General features: G+C 41.9%; 1 protein-coding gene across 2 annotated transcripts in view; it reads right to left on the bottom strand.

The window, feature by feature from the left end:
- Positions 1–26046, bottom strand: part of pde3a (phosphodiesterase 3A, cGMP-inhibited) — a 481350-nt gene that overhangs the window by 434450 nt on the left and 20854 nt on the right. Inside the window, exon 1 of one of the 2 annotated variants that reach the window (XM_060842975.1) lies at positions 8675–8865. The exons of the other annotated variant lie outside the window; for it this stretch is intronic. Within the exon in view, the coding sequence (XP_060698958.1) occupies positions 8675–8794 (120 nt within the window). The 5' untranslated portion in view covers positions 8795–8865. Of the gene's footprint in view, positions 1–8674; positions 8866–26046 lie in introns of those variants that run through there. 2 annotated transcript variants of the gene reach the window in all.

Raw genomic sequence — 26046 nt, 5'->3', positions numbered from 1 at the left:
ACAGGATCCTGGAAAATTTCCCTTGTCCGTTTTCAGTTTGATAGTATGGGATCTCCTTTGTCCATCTGAGGGAGCTACACCAAGCCTTAGTTTGTGTCTCAAATGTGAGTTGTCATCTGAGTCATCCCTCCCGACATTCAAGTCCGAATCTCTCTGTTAGCATCAGCAAAACTAAAGAGCTGATCATTAACTTCAGGAAGAAAGAGGGAGGACACACCCCTATCTACACCAACGGAGCTGAGGTGAAGAGGGTCAAGAACATTAAGTTCCTCGAAGTGACAATCACCAAAAATCTGACTTGGATCTCCCACATAGATGTGACGGTCAAGAAAACAGCACCTCTTCTTCCTCAAGAGGCTCAGGAAATTTGGCATGTCTGTAAGGACCCTCACCAACGTTTACAAATGCAGCATAGAAAGTGTTTTATCTGGGCACATCACGGTTTGGTACAGTAACTGTTCTTCCCAGGACCAGAGGAAACAACAGAAAGTTGTGAACACAGCCCAGGCTATCACGCAAACCAACCTTCCATCCACTGACTCCATCTAGGCAGTCCATTGCCACGGTAAGGCACTCAAAATCATCAAGGGCCCTCCCACCCCAGTTATAATCTCTACCAACCTCTTCTGTCAGGTAGAAGATACAAAAGCTTAAACACATGTACCGACAGGTTCAAGACCAGCTTCAAGAGAGCTGAATAGACCTCTCAAATAACAAATCTTATATTGATCTTGCTTTTGAACACCTCCTGTGCAGCCGTTACTCTGTATGTTTTGCTCTGTTCAAATCACCTTATGACCCATGTGTCCTTGCCTGTTATGAACTACCTGTACTGCACACAAACTCAAATCTTTCACTTTACTTAGGTAGGTGTGACAAAATAAATTAAATCAAATCAGATAATTATTCAGCTTCTGAAGATTATTTAGCCATTTAATTGGATCTCCACTAATCTGTACCACTGCCTCCACCTTTGCTCCATAGCTTTTGACACCCCTTCCCAACAAAAATCAATTCTCTCTTCCACAACCTTTGGATGAATAAACAGACATTAGGATCAGCCTCTCAAGTTTGCACAAACACTCAATAAGATCACAGCTGATCTGATTGTAATCTCAAATCCATCTTCCTGCCTACTCCTGATAACTTTATAACCCTCACTTAACAAGAATCTACCTACCTCTGTCTTAAAAATATTCAAGGACTCTCCTTCCACCACTGTTTCAAGTTCCAAAGGCTCATGGTGCTCTGAAAGAAATGAAAACGCCTAATTTCTGTTTTAATGGGCAACTCCTGACTTTTTAACAGTGACCCCTAGCTCTTGATTTCCCCCATAAGAGGGAACATCCTTTCCTTAGCTATTCTGTCAAGACCCCTCAGGATTTTATATTTAAATCAATTCACCTCTGCTAAATTCCAATAGATACTCGCCTAGCTAGTCCAACCTTTCCACGTAAGCCAATCATCATTGAATGCCTAGTGTGGAAACAGGCCATTTGGCCCAATGAGTCCACACTGACTCTCCCAAGAGTGACCCACCCAAACCCATTCCCCTACTCTATTACTCTATACCTCCCTTGACTCATGCACCTAACCTACACAGCCCTGAACACTGTGGGCAATTTCGCATGGTCTATCCACCTAACCTGCGCATCTTTGGACTTAATCTTGTAAACCTTCGCTGAACATCCCCCAGTGCATTTCTATCCTTTCTTAAATAAGGAAATCAAACTGCTCCCAGTACGCCACGTATAACTGAGCATGGCCTCTTATTTTTGTATTCACCTCTCAATAAATGCGAATATTCTATCAGCTTTCCTAAGTAACTATATACTCATCATCATCATCACTAGTGGTACCGTGCAGACAAGGATGACTCTGGGTGAGTCTGGAGGTGGCTGTACAGACCGATGTGGCTACCGCAGCCTCTGTTACCCAAGGGGCAGGTGGTGGTCATGGGAAGGGGTGATTGGGGCGTTCGTGTAGCAGCGTGCTCCTTTCAAGGTTTTTGCCTGGCTTCTATGCTTATCCCCACCCCCCGACAGCGGGGTGCTCGACCCACCTTCCCAGGTGCTCCTCTTTCATTCTGGACGGTCTTGGCCCAGTGATTCCAAGGTGTCGGTGAGATTGCTGTACTTCCCCAATGAGGCTTTGTGGGTATCCCTGAAGCGCTTGTCTGCCCCCCCCCCCCCCGGGGCTCACCTGCCTTTTCGGAGCTGGGAGTGGAGCACGTGCTTGGGGAGCCTTGTATACTACCCTTTTGGGATACATGCACAAGGACACCCAGGTTCCACTGCATCTCAGAGCTCTGCAATCCCTCATCATTTGGTTAACATACTTCCCTGTTACTCTTCCTGCCAACAATGGCACATTTCCCACTTTCTATTCCATTCGCTACAGCTTTGCCCACTCCCTCAACCTATTCACCTCATTTCGTAGCCTCCATGTGCCTCATTCACAAAGAGGGAAGAGCTCCAGTTTATTACAACCCTTGGCATTAAATGCAAAGCAACCCCCTGCACCCTCCCAAAATTTTACTTTTTAATTTGAAGATTGGCCCTCTTGTTCTGGACTCGCCGCCCAAAGGAAAATATTTCTCTATATTTATTTTATTCCTTTGAATCTCTTTAAAGATCTCAATGAGATTATCTTGCAATTTCCTAAACTCAAGAGAATAGAAGCCAAGTTTATTCGTAAATTAATCCTGGTGAAGCTCATCAGACCAGTTCTAAAAGTCCAATCGAGCTTTCCTCAGGTTTGTTGCTTCCAACGGAGTGCTATGCTGCAACTAGGATCTGATCCAGGCTCTATGCAACTGAAGCATCACTTCCTGACTTCTGTATTTATGTGTAAGTACTCTGTCAGGCAGGAAAAACATGTCAACCCCTCTGTTTGTTCTTCAAGTGATAATGTGGAGTCTGTGTCCCACACATTATGGGCAATCTGATTGGCGACTCAGCGCGGGAGATGTGGTTGATATTTGCAATGAATACTTTTTATAGTTGTTTATTTTTGAAAAACACACAAAGATGTGCACAGCAAAAGTCACAGAGCCTGTTTCAGTGCAAGGTTTTATAGGTGAAATTTAACATTACATCCCACGTCCCTTCCAGGCAATCTGCCTGTGTGAGATCGCACCAGTTGGCCAAGTCACTTTCCTCTTCTCTGTACTGTACAACACATGAAGGGACTTCTGATGCTTTCACATCTAGTTTCAACATCCTGGGCACTACCATTGACCAGAAAATGGATTAGACCAGCCATAGAAATACTGGGTCTTCAAGAACAGGCAAGGCTGGGAATTCTAAGGCTGGAAACTCACCTCCTATTCTGCTAAAGCCTTTCCACCCATCCAGAATCATAAACTCCCTACAGAGTGGAAGCTGGCCATTCAGTCCATCAAGTCCACACCGACCCTCCGAACTGCATCCCACACAGACCCACCCCCTTACCTTATCTATGTAACCCTGCATTTCCCGTGGCTGACCCACCTAGCCTGCATTTCCCTGGAAACTACGGCAATTTAGCATGGCCAATCCACCTAACCTGCACATCTTTGGACTGTGGGTGGAAACAGGAGGAAACCCAAGCAGACATCAGAAGAAGGTGCAAACTCCATACAAACAGTCTCCCGAGGGTGGAATTGAGCTCGGGTTCCCATTGGGTGACACAGCAGTGAGCCATCATGCACCCAACATGGTCTACCAGACTTACATCAGGAGTGTGACGGAATACTCCCCAATCACCTGGATGAGTACAACTCCAAAACATGAGTTAGAATCCTGTCCAGGCCAAAGCATCCTTCTTGACTGGCACCCCAAAAACCAACATAAACATTCACTCTCTCCACCACTGGGGCACAGTTGTAGCAGCACTAAACTAAATCCAAGACTCACCATAGCAACTCACTAAAGCAGCACAGTGCAAGTTCGTGACCCCCAGAAGGATAAGGGCACAACTGATGGAGAGTCATACAAGACTCAAAACATTTAACTCAGTTTCTCTCTCCATAGATGCTCCCAGACTTGCTGAGTTCCTCAAGGATTCTCTGTGTTTGTTTTAGATGAACACTGGGCTGTATCTAAAATGAGCACTTTTTTTAAACACATAGACATGTCATTAACCAGCCAGTGTGGGGGACACTGACCAGCTCTAGTTGTGTTGCGGTGTGGCTGGAAATTGCAAAGGCCATCACTTGACTCTTACAAGTACACACATAGATGTCAAGTCATTATCTGAGCTGGGGGCTCTTACCTTCACCCATTGTGGTGGAGCCCTTTTAGAGAAATAAAGAAAGTTAGATATGGGACATGTCAATCATGGCAGAATAACCTGTCTACAAATACTTCTTGTTTAGGAAGCTGCTAAAATCATTTGGAGCTCCTGACGAGAGACACAGAAGTTGAACTTTGACAAACTCTGCTCAAAGAATGGATGCCGAGCAGGAAAAATTCCAAAGCAGTAGAACTTTTGAACAAAGTTCTCTGCTGTCAGTTTCCACAATGAGTGTCTTTTCTGCCCTGAGCGTTTTCTTATTTGAACTTTCCATACTAATTCATCCGTGTCCTCCATCTGTCCGCCATACTGAAAGTAACCCTCTTCGACAGCTTTGCAACAAGCAAGGTTTGTTTAAGGCTCGGAGTTCATATGGGAGCACAGCAGGCAATGTCCACAGCGGCTGCCAGTAAAATTGCCAGCAAAAGGTTAAAATAACAAGGACTACACACTACCATCTCCAATGAAGAATCCCGTGCAATAAACTGACACTGAACTCAGTAGCCGACACCACATGTAAATGTAACTGTTGGCCTCTCTTTTAAAAGTTACCGCTAAAATTAATTGATTCTTACATCTAGATTGTTCATTCCAAAGTATTTTCCATGTGGGTATCAAGTTTATCAAAATTCCTAGAGTTTACTAATTTATATATTTTACTTTTGACTTTCAGGGGCTAACACATCTGCTGGAGTTCTGGAATCTTTACCGTTGGATAAAGGCCTGAAGCAGGAAATAAAATTCAGTGGAGAAGTAAAATGGGCAGTCACCTGGTGGAGATGATCAATCCTTTTCCTCCACTTAGAATGGTACCATCATGCCTCCTGGACAGATGTGATGTTTAGGATGATAGGGGAAAGACTTAAAAGGGTCCTAACGGCCAACTTCGTCACACAGAGATTGGTGCGTATATGGAATGAGCTGCTAGAGTAAGTGGTGGAGGCTGGTACAATTACAACATTTAAAAGGCATCTGGATGGGTGTATGAATTGTAAGGGTTTAGAGGGATATGGGCCAAATGCTGGCAAATAGGACTAGATTAATTTAGGATATCTGGTCAGCACTGATGAGTTGGACTGAAGGATCTGTTTTCTTGCTGTACATCTCAATAACTCTATGTCCATTTAAGACACTGGATGGAATTGGTAAGGAATGCTGAGTCAACACAACTTGGAAATACATTTAAACTTTGTAAGGCACACAAAGGAAAGATTCCTAGTGGAATCTTCTGTTGTATGAGCATGCCATAGTGAACTACTTCCTGACTAACTAGAAAAGTCTCTTGTCGTGAAGATATAATTGATTGCATGTCAGTAACTGGTTTCAGGTTACATTGATGTGCTAGATATCATTTCAGAGATTTTGAGGAGGACCAAACGTTAGCTAGGGAGAGGTGTTAGCAAAATGATAATATGTCACTGGCCTCATCATCCAGAAACCCCAAGCTAATGTTTTGAGAACATGGATTTGAAGACAACCATGTGAGATAGTGATATCTCAATTCACTAAAAATCTGGAAAGCAAAAGATAGACTTATGGCACTAATATCCTTTGCAAAAGCAAATCTGCCATCCTCACCTAGACTGGCCTTCATGTGACTCCAGACCCATCACAAGATTGTTGACCCTGAATGGTCTTCTGGGTATTGAACGTTGGCTTAGCTTACAATACCCACATCTCAAGAAGAAATTTATTTTAATAAAGTGCTGTGCTCCGTCCACAAATCCACATGACGTTATCATAGTGGGTAATACTTCTCAGTATTCAAGAACAGGAGTACACCATTAAGGCAGCACTGCCATTCAATACGACGATGGCTGACCACACTTCAATGTCATTTACCCAGTCCACCCACATATCCCATTATGCCTTTGACAATCAGAAATCTATCAATCTCTACCTTGAATGCACTCAAAGACTGAGTTTCCACAGCTCTCTGGGGTAGAGAATTCTAAATATTCATAACCTTCTGAGTAAAATTAAAATCTCATCTGGAACAGAAGTAGCATCTCCCTTATTTTAAAACTGTGGTCCATGGTTCTAAATGCTCCATTCAGGGAAAAAACAAATTAAAGGGATAAGCAGGGCAGTTGCAGTTAAGTATTTTCTAAGTTTCAGTGAGATCACTATCATTCAGAGAATATATACCTATTTGCCCAAACTGGACAGTACCAATGTAAGATTATAAGACCATAGGAAATAGGAATAGGAGTAGACCATTTGGCCCTTGAACTTGCTCTACCATTCAGTAGGATCATGGCTGGTCCAACACTCCTTATGTCCACTTTCGTGCCCTTTCCCCATAACCCATGATTCCCTGACTTGTCAAGAACATCTCTATCTCGGCCTTAAATATACCCATCGACTCTATCCTTACATCTTTCTGGGACAAAGACTCACAATCCTCTGAGAAGAGGCATTATTTCTCATCCCAGTCTTAAATTGGTGCCCAGGAATATGCTTGGTGAACCTTCATTGCACTCCCTCTATTGGAATATGAGGTAAGGAGACCAAATCTGCACACACAGTTCCAGCTGCGGCCTAACCACACTTCCATATAATTGAAACAAGACTTCACTACTCCAGTGCTCTTGCAATAAAGGCTAATATTCCATGAGCCCAATGCATTTATAAAGAACCAGAGAAAGGAAGTATTGCAAACCTATCATGGTCACTTTCCCTGCATGCCAGTAAAATGTGCATTGAAGACATCACTTACTCTAAAGTAATTGCCAAAACTTTACAAAAAGATCTCTACTGTAACATAATACACAGGAATCAGGGATTGAAACTGGAGGAAATAATTTAATTGTAAGGGACTAACGCATTACTTTTTTTTATATCTCTGGGCTCAAACCCACCTCCAACTGGTCATTGGGAAGTCTGTCTTTTTTTAAGAGTTACCTTAGCTTAATTCTTGCTGCCTCACCTCAGCATCAGAAGCTTGTGTCACATGATCAGATCTTGTTGATAGAGTCTACTTCCATAATGGAAGACATAGGAGAAATGTAAATTCATTCTTTTTATCTTCTGACCATCAGGAAATTACATTCGTTTGGCACATCCCACACAAATGTTGAGTGGGCAAACTGCCACGCTTGCAGCTATTAATCGGCAGGAATGGATGTCGCATCTGGCACCGTCCTACAGGCATTAAGCCTGGCTTGTGAAGAAAAAGGAGAGAATCTATGCTCTTTATTGGGACTGCTTCCTTTGAGGTTTGAAATCAATAGGCACTTTGTGGGAAACAGCAAGTAAGGAGTCTTACTCTCTGCAGATTGTGAACCGAAATGTGCTTATTGATAATGGGCCCACGCAATGACAAACCTTACCATTCTCTGTATCAATCTCCCATAGTTTAGAAGCAATGTCAAGTGTTGCGTTGAAGCAACGAAAACAGTGACCTTAGAAATAGAGACTCAGAACAGCACCATCTGCTGCAGGAGAACGTAAGTGCATAGATATCTAAAACTTCCATTTTTCAGACAGCTCAAAATTGACTGAAAAGCTTTTGGAAATCAAATGCTTTGTTTGTAACCAAAGCCTTTGACTTGTTTAATGACGTAAAGATTCAGGAGACATCAAACACAAATGTCTTGCTGTGGATATTAAGAACACAAAGACAAAGGAATAGCATGTGAACATACAGTACTAAGTATTTGTACATTGACACCAAAAAAAAGCAAAAATAGCAAGGCTTTTGATGACTAGAAACAAAAATGAAACAAAGGTTTTGTCTACATTGAATATTTGACAATCCATTTCCAATGAACAAAAAGTTTTGACTCTTGTCTTAAATTATAGGTCCACAAAACATCACCATACAGTGTTGGCAGCAATATTTTATATTGGTTCATTTGGCCCTCACCTTCTCTGTGGCAGGTTGTGAAGTTCTTATGTCAACAAATATATAGGATTGGAAGAATGCTGAAGGGAAGTGCAGCCTCTCCCCATCCCCTTTCTACCTAACACATACCTCCCCTCCCAGCTTCTGGGAACTGCCTCTGGACACAATCTGCTCTCTTAAATATCGCTATATAAATCCAAGTTGCTGTAGCTGCATGCCCTGAAATGTTCAGAGAACAAGCAACATACAGTTAAATGAAAACATATGGTGTGATCTTTACCAAATATTAAAGAGGTGTCACTGCTGGCTTCCTAGAGCTTCATCAACATTAAGAATGTGCAGAATCGGCCAGAGACATTTGTTATTTCTTTTGTTCCCACATATATTTGCTACTTCTCTGAAATCAACTAATAATAAAGCAGGCTACAGAAGACTATTTTCCTACTTGTAATTGATTTGCAAAATCAATCAAGTACCCTCATGATCTACTGAGGACCTTTACCCCTATATTCTCTTCTAAGTCTTATAAGCTCATATTCCCTTATGTCATACCTTCTGCCTCCACCACTTCTTTCTCCAAAGGTCGCAATTTAGGTTCCAGCATAGTTCCACAGATACTGGCAGCCCTCCAAGTACCTCGCCTGAGGAGTTATTCTTAATGCGTGATTCCATGCAGTGAGTGCCAGTGGACTAGATTACTTTTGCAGCGTCACAGTTTTGTTGAGTCCTGCCAACACTCAACATTCACACACGCTTACTTTCCAGCAACATCTAATTTCCACTTCCCCCCGCACAATGGGGACAACTTCAGTGTCCCACTGATATTCTAGCTGAGACTAGTTACATCACAATCGATCCTTGATGTCAATGAATACAAACACAGCTTGGAAGAGCTTTTACACATATCTAAAAAAGGGAAAGAGTAGCTAAAGGAAACATTAGTCGCTTATAAACACTGTCAGAAGAAACTGTCATGAGAAAAGAGGAAATAGCAGAGATATCAGACATTTTGCATCTGTTTTCAGAGTAAGGACTCAAATTACAAACCGAAAACAGAGGGAGACCAAGGGCTAATAACAATGAGTAACTTAAAGTATACGCTTACATTGAAATCAACTTAAATTGACCTTCCCTCCACCGTGTGGTCAGAGGCGTGGATGTTTGCTGATGACTGCACAACATTCATCACCATTATTCTTCTCAGATACTGAAGCTGTACATGTCCAAATGCAACAAGACCTGGACAACATAGAGATTTGGGATGACAAGTGGCAAGTTAACACTGATCAGAAACTGAACAGGATTAGCCTTGTAAATATTACGGCTTATAAGAGCATGTCAGAGATGAGGCATCTTGCAACATGTAACTCACCTCCTGATTCCTCAAGGCCTGTCCACCATCTACTAGGCACAAGTCAGGAGTGTGATGGAATATTCCTCACTTGCCAAGATGGGTGCAGCTCCAACAACATGGAAGAAGCTTGACACCATCTAGGGTAAAGCAGCTGGCTTGATTGGCATAACACTCACAAACATTGATTTCCTGCACTGCTGACATTTAGTAGCAGCAGTGTGTACTATCTACAAGATGCACCTACAAAAATTTACACTAAGAACAGCACTTTCCAAACCCATGACCATTACATCTTGAAGAATAAGGGCAGCATTAATATTCAGGATGAGACTGGTTACTTCATAATCCCTCCTGGATGTGAGTAAATGAACCAGTCAGGAATACAAAAACTGCTTGTAAGAGCTTTTACACATAGCTAAAAAAAAGATCACCACCATCTGCAGGTTACCCTCCAAGCCACTTACTTGGAAATACATCACTGTTCCTTCAATGTTGCTGGGTCAAAATCCTGGAATTCCCTTCCTAAGGTCATTGTGGGTCCAGCTACAGCATGTGCACTGCAGTGGTTCATGAAAGTAGCTCACCACCACCTTCTCAAAGGTAACTAGGGATGGACAATAAAGGCTGACACAGCTAGCAATACCAATATCCTATAAATGATTCTTTAAACAATCAGAACATGAGATGGGCATTGGAGGTAGAAGGACATCTACTCCAAGGATTTAAGAACCAAAACAATCATGTCATTGTGGTAATTTTAATGGACTGGTATTCTCGAAACCCAGGCTAATGCCCTGAGAACATGAATTCAAATTATATTCAGTTATTAAATCTGGGGTTGATAGCCAATGTCAGTGCTTGGGAAACAATGTATAAACCCACATAGCTCATCATGCTGCTTAAGGAAGTGGACTGCTTGCTTTACCTGGGCTAGCTTGTATAAGATCCCTGAATCACTTTAATGTGGTTAACAGCTGGGAAGGGCTTCAGTTCATGGGCAGTTAGAGATGGATAATAAATGCGAGCCTTGCCAATGAAACCCACATTCCATGAGAGAATAAGTTCATATTTAAATTCAAGTATCGCACCTGCTCTTTCAGATGGAGTTGTTTGACACAACTGCACTTTTTCGAACAGGAGCAGTTAGATTCTCAGGATGCCTTGCTAATATTGTGTCCCTCAACCAGCAACATAAAAAGAAACTGTTGTGCATTGGGCTTTGCTGTACACAAATTGATTGCCAGATTTCTTGCTATACAATGGTGACTACACATCAAAAGAAATCACTAAAATTCTTGAGACTCAAATTCAACTTTTTAATCCGCCTCCTCTAATTATCCTATTCACCAAGGCTCACCTCTTTGGTCTTGTTCAATTAAAATTACTCCTTGAATGAACGTGTATTTTAGCAACACCTTTCTCAGTTTTGTGACAAATCAACCGCATTGACTTAGCAAACAAAGTCCAAGTAAGCCGAACAATTGTCTAGTTTTTATGAGTTCGCTCTGATCCAGGTTTCTGTGATGTGACTTCTGAGGGAGGCTACTGGAAAAAGGTTCAAACAAACTGGATAAAAGATTATGTCAATGCAGCTGTTTCACACAAATATAAAAGCCTCAAACTTTCACAAGAATAAGAAACAAACATGTGTGAGGTATGTCAGAGGATTTTGTTAAAGAAATCAAATGTCGTTGGCCACGGAAATCAGATTTTCAATAAGAATTGTTTAGCTCCCTGTCACCTCCCCACTCAAAATCTGTCCCAGCACCTCAACAAATCCAACATGTCTGAAAAGAGGAGGAGAGTGTGAACCTGGGAGTGGTGTCTTTATGATGCTTAAAATTTTACTTTAAATTTCAAAAGAAAACTTTTGCACACTAGCAGGTTCCCTCCTGTTTAAATTTGATTAAATTCTTTTACAATACATCTGCTTTCAACAAGGGTAACTGGGCAAGTACATCATTAGCTGTTCTAGTGAGAGATATAAAGCAGAGCTACGTGTTTTTAGCATAATGTTTATTCATTCATTGGATGTGGACATTGCTAATTGTCCTGAAGAAAGTGGTGAACAATCTCTGTAATTATAACTTGAGTGGCTTTCCTGGACCATATCATTCAACAGCTAACGGTCAATAATATGGCTGTGGGCCTGGAGTCATATATAGGACTGACAGCTGATTCGCTCACTAAGAGCATAGAACACAGAACATTACAGTGCAGGACAGGCCCTTCGGCCCTCAATGTTGTGCCAACCTGTGGAACTAATCTGAAGCCCATCTATCCTACACTATTCCATTATCATCCATATGTTTATCCAATGACCATTTAAATGCCCTTAAAGATGGCGAGTCTACTACTGTTGCAGGCACTGCATTCCACACCCCTACTACTCTCTGAGTAAAGAACCTACTTCTGACATCTGTCCTGTATCTATCACCCTTCAATTTAAAGCTATGCCCCCTCGTGTTAGCCATCACCATCAGAGGAAAAAGGCTCTCACTGCCCACCCTATCTAATCCTCTGATCATCTTGGATGTCTCTATAAACTTTACTATAATGCGGCGACCAGAACTGCACACAATACTCCAGGTACAGCTGCACCAGAGTTTTGTACAGCTGCAACATGACCTCATGGCTCCAATACTCAATCCCTTGACCAATAAAACCTAGCACACTGTACACCTTCTTAACAACCTTATCAACCTGGGTGGCAACTTTCAGGGATCTATGCACAAGGAATAACCTAATTCCCTGACCAGTAAAGAACATTAGTGAAGATTAGATTAGATTACTTACAGTGTGGAAACAGGCCCTTCGGCCCAACAAGTCCACACTGACCCACCAAAGCACAACCCACCCATTCCCCTAACACTATGGGCAATTTAGCATGGCCAATTCACCTGATCTGCACATCTTTGGACTGTGGGAGGAAACCAGAGCACCCGGAGGAAACCCACGCAGACACGGGGAGAATATGCAAACTCCACACAGTCAGCTGCCTGAGTCAGGAATTGAACCCAGGTCTCTGGCACTGTGAGGCAGCAGTGCTAACCACTGTACCACCCAAACTGGATGAATTTTTAAACAATCCCTTTGTTTCAGGCTCACCATTACTGATACAAACATATCTATTTACTTCAAATGTAAACTTCCAAATTGACATGCTGGGATTAAACTCACATTTCAGGTTCAATACTGCAGGCCTCTAGAATACTAGTTCAATAGCATAGCCACTAAGATACGCGTAACCTACCCAGCAGTTTCTAAGTCACCCAATCAGGTATGAGCCAACCACACAATTGCCAGACTGCAGACCTGCACAGTCCAAACACCAGCAGGTATTAAAAAGACACAAGTGATTCGGAAGGATTTTTTACAATAGTCTTAACACTTTGCAGTTCCCTTTCCTAATAACAGCATTTTACTTGCAAGATTTTGTTTTGGGAAACAGAATTAAAATTCTCATATGGCCACAATGAGATCTGAGTCCCTGTTCTCTTGACTGTTAGTCCAGGAACACAACAAACATATCATCCACAGAGTCCTATTAACCTGAGCACCTTGTGTTGAGCAGATGACCCTCCAACTTGGTACATTATTTGTAAAGATCAGTAGTTTAATATATTGCTCCTTTCATTTGAACAGACGTGATGCTGATGATGAAAATTCTTCATTGACTAATGTACTTGCTTCAGATTGCCACGAGATCTGTTTATCGCAGAAATCCTGCTTCATGTCAAACAGCAAGTACTAAATAACAATAGATCATTTAGAACTGGGAGGGAGCTGCATATTGGATAATTCAAATGAATGGTACAGGTGAGTAGACTTTCCCTGCTGTAGGTGATAGATGAAGGGGTTCCAGGTCCATAGATGAATTTGATTACTAACTTCCACTCTGTATTTTTCAGTCTTAGGGTGATATTTCTTACACCCTTGCAAACCATATATTGACCTGTGCTCCTTTTTATATTAAGGGTGTCTGCTGCACTAATCATTGGCTTACAGTTGTGTGCTAATCTTAGTATTGTGGAAAGTGTATGGATCTGAAATGATTAATACTGAAGTGTGCCACCCACAATGACATCAGCTCTGTAACAATATTTTATCAGATTAATGTAACTTGTGCAGAGTTGCATGCATTAAACTGCACCACATTTAAAATTAAAATCATTTCTCTTTAGACCATCTGAGTGGCTTTCCTCCAGTGGCCATTTTTGTACACACTCCCTCCTCGGAACAACATTTTAGTCATGACTAATATGTCACCCATGTTTTAAAGGGATACAACACTGAATTAGATTCAGACCACTTTAAAAACCGATTTTTGTGCCACTCACAAAAAAATTGTATTTTTTTTCTCAAATAAGACCCAAACCGCCTCTGCTGTTCCCGACCATGAAGGATGGTAGCAGCAAACCTGCCAGATAGCTCATTCAACACGACAAGCGGTGGTGAGGATTCATCTTACAACACTTCACTGTGTTGGAACCATCAAATCAGACAGCTCATGTTCTGAACAAAGCTCCAAAGACTTGAGCATCTAATCGACAGCTGATGCTTCAATGCAATACTGTAGAAGTGCTTCGTTGTCAAAGGGAGCATGAGTTGCTTAAAAAAAATCTTTCTGCCCCTCTTTTTCATTCATTCATGGGAATGAGGGGCGTCACTGTCCAGGCCAGCACTTATTGCCCATCCCTAATTGTCCAAAAGGCAGTTGAGAGCCAACTGCACTTGTGGGTCTGGAGTCACATGTAGGCCAGATAAGAATGGCAGTTTCCTTCCCTAAAGTGAACCAGATGGGTTTTGCCCCCACAATTAGTAATGGATTCATGGTCATCATTAGACTCTTGATTTCAGATTTTCTTTTCAGCGAATTTAAATTCCACCATCTATCCTCATCTCCAGGACATGATCTGGGTATCCCTGGAGTAACAGTCCAATTATATCACCATGAGGTCATCACCTCCCCTTAAAGACCTAAAAGATAGAAAGGTGCTGCTGTAAGAAGAGCTAGCAGTCACTGGGAATTCATGCATATACAAATTGGTTGTCACTGCTCACTGGAAGTCAGACATTTTCAAAACAACTTATTGACTGTAATGTACTTGGGACATGCATTAAACTGCACCACATTTAAAATTAAAATCATTTCTCTTTAGACCATCCAAGTGGCTTTCCTCCAGTAGCCATTTTTGTACACACACACACACACACTCCCTCCTAGGAAAAATAGCAGAGTATATGCAAATTCATTTTCATTTTACACTACAGTCACTGTAACAAAAAGCATTCATTTTATATCCAAGATTATTAAAAACAAAACCAAAGTGCTGCACAGGTCCTTCTACATTGAACAAGTTCAGTTGAGTTGAAAATGATGTGGAGTCAGAGGGACGGAACAATGGTGGGGGAAAGGGTTAAGAGCAGCACATTTACCAAACATCACAGGGATCCAAGACTAATCGATGGTATAAACCATTCACTCCTGCGGTTGACAATGGTCAGAAAGATTTCAGATCCAAAAGCAACTCCAGTGGCCATTTTTGTACGCGCACACACACACACCTAGGAACAATACTTTAGTCATGACGAATATATCACCCGTGTCTTCAAAGGGATACAACACTGGATTAGATTCAGACCATTTCAAAAACCTATTTTTGTGCTACCCACAAAAAAAAGTGCATTGTTTTCCCAAATAAGTCCCAGTGAGCCACCATGCACTTGTTGCAATGGTTGTGATATGTGTGAGATCATCACTAACTTCCCTAACATTTTGATTTAAAGAGTAGACACTGGTCAGCTACAAATGGGGAAGTATTTGCTGCAGAGGTGTTTGATTTTCAGGCCACAGGTGACATGGAGGTCCAATGTTGCAGCAATATGGCTTCAGAAGAATAGGTAACTTAGCCCTAATTTCAATTAATTGCTGCTTTGAAATGTTGAATCTAGATGTTTGGAAAGAGCTGTGTGTCACTGGTGGGTCAGACCCAAATCAGCAATTTGAGATGGTTGCAATTAGCAGGCACATGACCTGAACCATTTGCACATGGTCCCCAGAAGGAATCTTGTGGTATGGTGGTGGTGTCTCTACCTCTCAGCCAGGAGATCCAGGTTCAAGTTCCAATTACTCTGGAGGTGTGTCACAATATCTCTGAACAGAATGATTTGAAAATATCGGTGTCGTCTCTGACATAAATTTATGTGACCCATGAAGACAAAGATACAGATAACTCCAATTTATTGTACTGAAGATTGGATGGGGCAGATTAGAAACGTTTGTTGGTGGTATTATAATGACAAAGCATCTGGAAAGTTCAGAAATTAAGTTTATAGACTGATTCAATAGTATAGGATTGCCTCCTTTCCATATTCATTTTCTTATCCAGCAGCACAGTGGTTAGCACTGCTGCCTCATAGCGCCAGAGACTCAGGTTCAATTCCTGCCTCAGGCTGTGTGGAGTTTGCACATTTTCCCCGTGTCTATGTGGGTTTCCTCTGGGTGCTCTGGTTTCCTCCCACAGTCCAAAAATGTGCAGGTTAAGTGAATTGGCCGTGCTAAATTGCCCGTAGTGTTAGGTGAAGGGGTAAATGTAGCAGAATGGGTCTGGGTGGGTTGGTCTTCAGAGGGTTGGTGTGGACTTGTTGGGCTGAAGGGCCTGTTTCCACACTGTATGTAATGTAATGTAATCTAATCTTATCCCTATTCATCATGTTAATCGCTGTGTGTCATCATTAGCACTCCAATCCAGTTGCATGACTTGCAGTTCAAACATGTCTTATACATAGGTTTTGCTCATTTCACCATCATTGAGAATGATGGAATTGTCCACAATGTAGAACTTTTGATTTTTGGGCTAACACAGGTCATTCCAAAATGCTTATCACAACAACCGGCTTTGGAACTGGATTCTGAAGTTGAGAAATGTAACAGGACATCTATAATTACTCTCCGTTGAGAATCCCCTGGACTCTTTAGATAGTCACAGAATCATAGGAATCTTCAGAATAGGAAGAAGCCATTTGGTACATCATGCCTATGGCTGTTTGTTGAAAAAGTGATCTAATTAATTCCACTCCCTAGACCCTTCTCACATAAGTCTGCCATATTTTTTACCAAGTGATTGTCCAAATCTCTTCAGAAAGTTCAAAATTGAACTTGCTGTCACAATCCTTTCAGAAAGTGCACTCCAGATCACAATCATCTGGAAAAATAAATTCTCCTCATTTCTCACCTGGTACTTTTGCCACTTGCCTTAATTCTATCTGGTCTGCCTATCTGTGAACCATCTTCTCCATGTCGATTCAATCACATTCTCTCAACAACACTCCTTACTCCTCTTAAACCATGGTGGCTCCCATCATGTTCTGCTGCTTTCCAGGTTCGATTCACCAATCTTTTTATACTCGTTCAGTCAATTTAACTACAGTAAAGACTGTTCTGTGAAAGATTTATCTTTGTTGGTTTCAGTTCTTTCAAAAATGCGTGATCATTTTGTCAACATGCGGTATCACTACTAAGAAGCATCTTGTTAAATTGTTTCCCTCACATCACCCCGCCATCCACCTCAAACCTGCACAAGGAAGATTAACAAAGATGTTAAAATGCTGAGGAGCTGGCAAGATCAATTATTTTCAAATACCGAGCCCTTCACTTTTCTCTAACCCACTATATCGACAATTAACCCTGAGCTTGTTTCCATGAAAGGGTTACTCGGCTGCACCTATTTTCCAGGTTACAAGGATACCACAGGACTCCATCTGGAATATTCGTTTATGAACAAGTCAGGTTCCATTCCCTTGCACTGCACTAAGTACCAGAGCTACAATAAAAGCATTCTCTCACCAAATGTATGCTAGCAGCTGTTTGCAATGACTGTTTTTGCCAAAAAAAAAACTGCACAGAAATGATCGACTGCCAGTGCATCCATATAAAATATGAGCTCTTTGCTTCTCACTTGTCTTTTTTTTAATGCTGGAAGCTAGAGAAACAAAGCAACTAAATGTTACATTACTCTGGGGTTTGCACGGATGCTGCTACATCCATGTGGTGCAGAAACTGTATGCCTCCAAGTCTGCAAGTCAAATGCCCACGGGTAAACTTGCTCGTTTCCAGTCCATCGAATTAAAGTCTCACTCTCATTTAAACTAGCACTATGTTGTGGTTGTACCGAATGGCTGAAATGTTTGCTAGATTATTCTTCTCTCAACAGACTGCGCATGTCCAGCACATTAGAAAAAGTGTGCTAGTTTAAAACAGTGATACACTATAGAATTGATAATTGGTATGCAAGGAGGAAACAGTAGCCTTAAACCAAGAGATCCTGCTGTGAAATCATAAGGTGATATTTGAAAGGAAACGAATTGGATAACAACTCCACACCAGATGGATGGGGTGAAAGTCCCTCACCTCTGATGTAATAAAGGTCCAAATCAAAATAAGATCTCGAAGTCTCTGCTGCATAACGCAGGCACTTAACATGAAAGAACCCGCAAATTGGCACTGCACAGTGAGTGTCACTTAAGCCCTAAAGCAGGCTGATGATGTGGGAAAGAGAGAATAGAGAAACACAGCACTGCAAGCAAGTAGTGATTTTGCTTGAAGCATATTACTGGAAAGGAGCAGATCTTTTGTTCCATTTCACAGGTAGGCTTACTGAACAACTCATGTATTAACGTCAGTACCTTGAAACCTGGAAACGCCCATTATTTTAGCATGAAATATAAGACAGTAGAAGTGTTACAACTGATTATCAGAACAGGCATTCGTTATAGTTCATTGTCGAAGCAAATAGAAAACTTCGTAAGTACTTAGTGGTTCCATTACATTTAGCACATAAAGGAACTGGTTATGTACATATTAACCATCTGTTGTGTAGCCTAATTTCAAGGTCAAAATTCCTGAGCTAATCCTATGTAGATTCACCCACGAATGAACTGAGGCCTTTGCAATATGTGGACAGAACTCTTCATTTTAAGAAATGCTCCCTTATCAAAAAATATGGAAGCAAAATGCAACAAAAGGAAATCACCTTGGCTATCTTACCAGGGTAGTTCAGTATTTGCCTCCATCATGTATTCATCTCATCCAAATTAAACCTTGCTCAGTACAAATTCTACAAAGACATGGGTAAAATTGAACTTTGCCATGCATTCAAACTGGACAATAGGCAGTTGGCCACTAGCATACACATCATCAGGAAGAACACACAGGTGGATTGTGTAAAGTGGGGAGAGTGGGTTTGTTGATCTACTACAGAGTGCTCCTCCCACACTGCGTGCTTGCATTTTACATTATACTCAGTCTCTCACACCAAAGCAACCAACAGTTCACAGGTGTTGCCCTCAATAGCTACTATCTACAGACACTGATGGTTTCACTCACTGGAATTACAGTACCAGAGGAGTGAGGAGAGGGAAGGGGAGATTACAACCAATGTCAAAGGACTAGCTGGCCTTTAAACAGCCACCCTGAATCAATGGAAACTGGGAATTATGAGAGGCATATTACAAATGGTTAATCCATACCCACCCATCACTGTAAATCCTACCCGGTGGACTAGGAAGTTCCCCTCTGGTTTGATCTGTTTCCATTTGCCTTCAAAATAAACCAATGGTCCCTCTGACATAATATTCCACAACCTAAACAACTCTTTTTGTGGTCAATTCTTACCAGTAATTACCCAATTTCTGTCCAAAGTCTGAAAAGCTGTGCTGATATTCAGCACTGTCTGCCTTCTGCTTCTCGTCTAATCAACACGTTGGCTTCTGTCTCTCTTGCCTCCTACCTTTTTCGATAAATTATTCAATTCAATGTACTAAACATCAGGACTATAAAAAATGCACTTTATCTGTCTTTTTCTGATAATTTTCCATTGATTCGTGGGATCTGGTATTGCTTAAGGTGAGCATTTATTGCCACTCGCTAACTGATTGTGATGAGCAGCCGAATACAACAGAATTTCTTGTTAGACTTCAGTGGGCATGTTGTTAAATTGCTGTGGGTCTGAAATCAAATACAAGTCTCACTGAAATAAAACTGGCAGATTTCTTACCCCAAAGGACTGGGGTGAACCAGATGGACTTTTAAGGCAATCCAGTTGTTCCACAGTCACCATTATTGACATGGCTTTTTACTGCAGCTTTGTTTGCAAAGATTACATTTTTTGATTAATTCCTAAGCTGCTATTGTGGATTTGAATCACTCTATCATTAGGCTGGACATCTGAATTATCAGTTGAATAACATAAGCTGTACACCACTGTCCCTAGCTTACTTCTGTCATTATAGCCAACATCTTTTTCGTCTTTTTTTAATAATTAAAAAGCCACTTTCTGATTCACCTTTTATTCTGGCCAACTATGCTAGGGTCTGACTATGGTAGTTTGACAATAACAAAGGCAATTATGGGAAACAGTAGAGTGGTAACATCATTGAACTAGTAATCCAGATTCTTATGCTAATGTGGATTCAAGTCCTATCACAGAAACAGGTAAGAATTTAAATTAGAACATAGAACATAGAAGGATACAGCGCAGTACAGGCCCTTCGGCCCTCGATGTTGCGCCGACCGAGTCCTACCTAACCTATACTAGCCCAATAACTTCCAAATGCCTATCCAATGCCCGCTTAAATGACCATAAAGAAGGAGAGTTCACCACTGATACGGGCAGGGCATTCCATGAACTCACAACCCGCTGTGTGAAGAATCTACCCCTAACATCTGTCCTATACCTACCACCCCTTAATTTAAAGCTATGTCCCCTAGTAACACCTGACTCCATTAGCGGTAAAAGGTTCTTAGTATCTACCCTATCTAAACCCCTAATCATCTTATACACTTCTATCAGATCTCCCCTAAACCTTCTCTTCTCCAATGAGAACAGCCCCAAGTGCCTCAGCCTTTCCTCATAAGATTTTCCTACCATTCCAGGCAACATCCTGGTAAACCTCCTCTGCACTCGTTCTAAAGCTTCCACATCCTTCCTATAGTATGGCGACCAAAACTGCACACAATACTCCAGATGAGGCCTCACCAGAGTCTTATACAACTGCAACATGACCTCAGGACTCCGGAACTCAATTCCTCTGCCAATAAAGCCCAGTACACCATATGCCTTCCTCACAGCACTATTTACCTGGGTGGCAACTTTCAGAGATCTGTGTACATAGACACCAAGATCCCTCTGCTCATCCACACTACCAAGTAGCCTACCATTAGCCCAGTAATCCATCATCTTGTTATTCCTACCAAAGTGAACGACTTCGCACTTAGCTACATTGAATTCCATTTGCCACATTTCCGCCCAGCTCTGCAACTTATCTATATCCCGCTGTAACCTACCACTTCCTTCCTCACTATCCACAACTCCACCGACTTTTGTGTCATCCGCAAACTTGCTTACCCAGCTTTCAAGTCCTTCCTCTAGATCATTTATAAAGATAACAAAAAGCAATGGTCCCAAAACAGATCCTTGTGGTACACCGCTAGTAACTGCGCTCCAAGATGAACATAATCCATCAACTACTACCCTCTGTCTCCTTCCAGCCAGCCAATTCCTAATCCAAACCTCTAATGTATCCTCAATGCCATACCTCCGAAGTTTTAGCATTAGCCTACCATGGGGAACCTTATCGAACGCCTTACTAAAATCCATATACACAACATCTACTGCTTTACCCTCATCCACTTCCATAGTCACCTTCTCAAAGAACTCAATAAGGTTTGTGAGGCACGACCTGCCCTTCACAAAACCATGCTGGCTATCCCTGATCACGTTATTCCTACCCAGATGTTCATAAATCTTATCCCTTACAATTCTCTCTAAGACTTTGCCCACCACTGAAGTCAGACTCACTGGCCTATAGTAATTGAATTAATTCAATCTTGAATTAAAAGCTGGTGTCAATGACAACCATGAAACCATTGTTGATTGTCTTAAAAACCTGTCTGGTTCACTAATATTCTTAATGGAATTCAATGTAGCTAAGTGTGAAGTCGTTCACTTTGGTAGGAATAACAAGATGATGGATTACTGGGCTAATGGTAGGCTACTTGGTAGTGTGGATGAGCAGAGGGATCTTGGTGTCCATGTACACAGATCTCTGAAAGTTGCCACCCAGGTAAATAGTGCTGTGAGGAAGGCATATGGTGTACTGGGCTTTATTGGCAGAGGAATTGAGTTCCGGAGTCCTGAGGTCATGTTGCAGTTGTATAAGACTCTGGTGCGGCCTCATCTGGAGTATTGTGTGCAGTTTTGGTCGCCATACTATAGGAAGGATGTGGAAGCTTTAGAACGAGTGCAGAGGAGGTTTACCAGGATGTTGCCTGGAATGGTAGGAAAATCTTATGAGGAAAGGCTGAGGCACTTGGGGCTGTTCTCATTGGAGAAGAGAAGGTTTAGGGGAGATCTGATAGAAGTGTATAAGATGATTAGGGGTTTAGATAGGGTAGATACTAAGAACCTTTTACCGCTAATGGAGTCAGGTGTTACTAGGGGACATAGCTTTAAATTAAGGGGTGGTAGGTATAGGACAGATGTTAGGGGTAGATTCTTCACACAGCGGGTTGTGAGTTCATGGAATGCCCTGCCCGTATCAGTGGTGAACTCTCCTTCTTTATGGTCATTTAAGCGGGCATTGGATAGGCATTTGGAAGTTATTGGGCTAGTATAGGTTAGGTAGGATTCGGTCGGCGCAACATCGAGGGCCGAAGGGCCTGTACTGCGCTGTATCCTTCTATGTTCTATGTTCTATGTTCTTTACGCAGGGAAACCTGTCATTCTTACCTGGTTTGGCTTATGTGACTCCAGACCCAGAACAATAAAGTCGACTCTCAACTGTCCCCCAAAATAGCTCAGTAAACTAACCAGTTTAAATCAATCAGGAACAGGTAACACATGCTGTTCTTGCTATTGAAGCCCACTTCCCAAGAAAGGAAAAATCTAAAAGCACACTTTTTTTTCTCTTTTTCCCTGTTCAGAGTCATTCCTCCTGAGAAGGTTCTGATCTCCTGTGTTTTTTTTAAATCCCCACATTACAGCAGTGGTGCTCAATTCTCCCCAGCACCCGTGTCATGTCTGTGTGTAGGTGCAGGATACAGTGAAGAAACGAGTGCAGAAAACTTTATTCATATTCCACCACCCAGAAGAAAAACCACCTGAGAGGCCAGTGACCAGCAGTGACCTACTCTTCAAGGGCAATGAGCACAAGTTTATATTCGAGGGAGAAGTGACATATCCATTCAATCTCAGAACAGGTTACAGAACTGCTTTATGTTTGTTAATGTGTGAATGAGTTAAATATCATAAAAAACAATATCTCCAGATATTGCTAAATCATGTTAACAAGAAGTTACAAAGCAAAAAAGAACTTATTTCATAACTTTGAGGCAAACCAAAGCTTTTCATCACTAATGATAAATGACTAATGAATTGTTTTCAAAGTATAGTCAATATTATAGGTCAAAAATCTCCTTCCTGACCTCTCCGCCCCCACCCCACTCCGGCCTATCACCCTCACCTTGACCTCCTTCCACCTATCCCACCTCCATCGCCCCTCCCCCAAGTCCCTCCTCCCTACCTTTTATCTTAGCCTGCTTGGCTACTCTCTCTCATTCCTGATGAAGGGCTTATGCTCGAAACGTCGAATTCCCTATTCCTGAGATGCTGCCTGGCCTGCTGTGCTTTGACCAGCAACACATTTTCAGCAGTGGACTGTATAAAGGTTGAAGCATTGGCATAAGATAGTGAGCAGGGGTATTAATAAACGTTCAACTTCTCAATACATTTCACCATGATGAGTGGGAGTAAAGGTTCAGTTGCCACTTTTTAAAAAAAAATTAATTTGCTGGCGAGGGCAGTATTTATTAACTCAGGACTTTTATTGAATTACCAAATTCCACCATCGGCCATGGTGAGATTCGAGCCCAGGACCCAAAACATAACCTGGGATCTCTGGATCAACAGTTCAACGATAATACCACCAGGCCGTTGCCACCCCATGCTGTTTAGCTTTACAGTAGGCAATTACAGTTGGCAAGATCAATGACACACAGTGTCAATGACAGATCATATCCTTACAAATACCTTCTAATATGAATCCAGTCACCTCCTTTCTGTACGAGGGAGTAACTACTCCCTTGCAAATCGTTTCCTCTGCCCTCCTTTTCAGACTCCTTTGAAAATCCAGATATTTTGAATCAACCTGTTATAGCACACTTCTGGAGCAGGTGGGATTTGAACCCAGGCCTCCCGGCTCAGAGATAAGGACACTACCATGCTGCCACAAGAACCTGCCTCACAAAGTCTAGTTCTTTGATCAAGATATTGCTAACCTGTACTAATATCTCTTTATGAGTCTAGATTGTTTGACAGTTGTTTCTGTAAAGTGCTTTGGGATGGCCAATTCTTTAAGGTGCTATTCAAATGGAAGTTGGCTTTCTTCATGCTGGTACCACCTTGCAGAGAGATACAAAACACACCAATTGCTTTTTATTTAAAAAGTTATTTACAGCACGGAAACAGACTCTTCTCTCTAACCAGTCCATGCCGATCATAATCCCAAACTAAACTAGTCCCACCTGCCTGCTTGGCCCATATCCCTCTAAACATTTCTTACTCACGTACTTGCTGAAAAGTCTTTTAAATGTTTTAACTGTACCCACATCCACTACATCCTTGTGGCAGATGGTGGAACTTGTTAATCCAATAAAAGTCTTGAGTTAACAAATACTGCCCTAACCAGCAAAACCTTCAATCCTGTGAATGAATTCTTTTTTAAAAAGTGGCAATTGAACATTTACCCTCACTTATTATGGTGGGATGTAGTGAGAAGGTGAACCTTTTTTTTAATAGCCCTGCTCACTATCTTAGGCCTATGCCTCGATTCATTCCACACATGAATCATTCGATGTAGAAAAAAAATTGCCCGTCATGTCTTTTTTCAATCTTTCTCCCCTTACCTTACAGAAAGGTCAACTCACTCAAGGGTACAAGATTGCAGATTTACAGGTGAGAATTTACACATATTTTATGGTTCTTTTGGAACGGTGTAGATGCACTTGAGACTACAAACAACAGCAAGAGGTCTGCAAAACTAGCCATGTTCACAGTAAATCTCCAGGCAGTGTAATTACTCACTGAGTAAAAAATGAGGTCTGCAGATGCTGGAGATCACAGCTGCAAATGTGTTGCTGGTCAAAGCACAGCAGGTTAGGCAGCATCTCAGGAATAGAGAATTCGACGTTTCGAGCATAAGCCCTTCATCAGGAATAAGAGAGAGAGAGCCAAGCAGGCTGAGATAAAAGGTAGGGAGGAGGGACTAGGGGGAGGGGCGATGGAGGTGGGATAGGTGGAAGGAGGTCAAGGTGAGGGTGATAGGCCGGAGTGGGGTGGGGGCAGAGGAGATGACCTGGGGGGTGCAGTGAGGGAGGGACTCACTGAAATCCTTGTAGAGGGAGGAAGCCCCCACCCCACTCCGGCCTATCACCCTCACCTTGACCTCCTTCCACCTATCCCACCTCCATCGCCCCTCCCCCTAGTCCCTCCTCCCTACCTTTTATCTCAGCCTGCTTGGCTCTCTCTCTCTTATTCCTGATGAAGGGCTTATGCTCGAAACGTCGAATTCTCTATTCCTGAGATGCTGCCTGACCTGCTGTGCTTTGACCAGCAACACATTTGCAGCTGTAATTACTCACTGAGTACCACAAATTGCTTTGTTCATGCAGGATGCTGAAATCTTAATTCACCACTTCACTCTCTAGACATAGACTTGAACATCGTGGAAACAGACTTTTCGGTCCAATTTGTAAATGCCGGCCAGATAATCTGAGATGGAACAAAGGTTGGAGGTTTGGGATGGGAGTTGGATGTAAATTAGTTCAGTTCATTAAGGTTTAATTTGCTTTCAGGCAGCATATCACATTTCTCTGCAATTTACATAAGAACTGCATGTATTTACATAACAACTTTAAAACATCCTGAGGCGTTTCACAGGCTATAATTTAAAGGAAAAGTGATACAATAGGGGAAGGACTGAAATTACTGCAAACAAGTTTCCACAAATTTGCATCAAAGTCCCCCTGGTAGAGCAAGGGAAACATAAAAAAAATTTACTCCTCCAGAGCCCAGCCATCGGAAAACAGGGTGCAAACAAACTCTTCAGAAACAGCAGTGGGGTGCATGCAAGAAAGCACCAGGAAGCAATGATAGAAGATATATACACCGGCCTCACATATTGCACTCCCAATGGCTAAAGGCCACACAAGAAAATTTCAGCTTTCAAGCCTACACCCCAAAATAACTAACACTGATAATGTTCCAAATATGTTCACCTTTACTTAATCAAAAGAAACTCAAGTCTGATCATGAAAACAAAATGAACTTGCCCCCTTGTCGGTGCAAAGAGTCATTGGTTTAAAAAAAAGATTGCATGGCTAACAAACACAATATGATATTTGCTCATGGAGTTTAAAGTCGAATTTAAGACATGTGTCAGGCAGGAGTTTGTAAAGTACGGGAGAAGTAAAGTACATACTGGATCAAACGTAGTGGGTTAAACAGGCTGT

This window comes from Hemiscyllium ocellatum, chromosome 23 (genome assembly GCF_020745735.1).
Source record: "Hemiscyllium ocellatum isolate sHemOce1 chromosome 23, sHemOce1.pat.X.cur, whole genome shotgun sequence".
In the NCBI taxonomy this organism is placed as follows: Eukaryota; Metazoa; Chordata; class Chondrichthyes; order Orectolobiformes; family Hemiscylliidae; genus Hemiscyllium; species Hemiscyllium ocellatum.
Note: the sequence above shows the minus strand (reverse complement) of the source record. Positions and strands in the feature narration are given on the sequence as shown.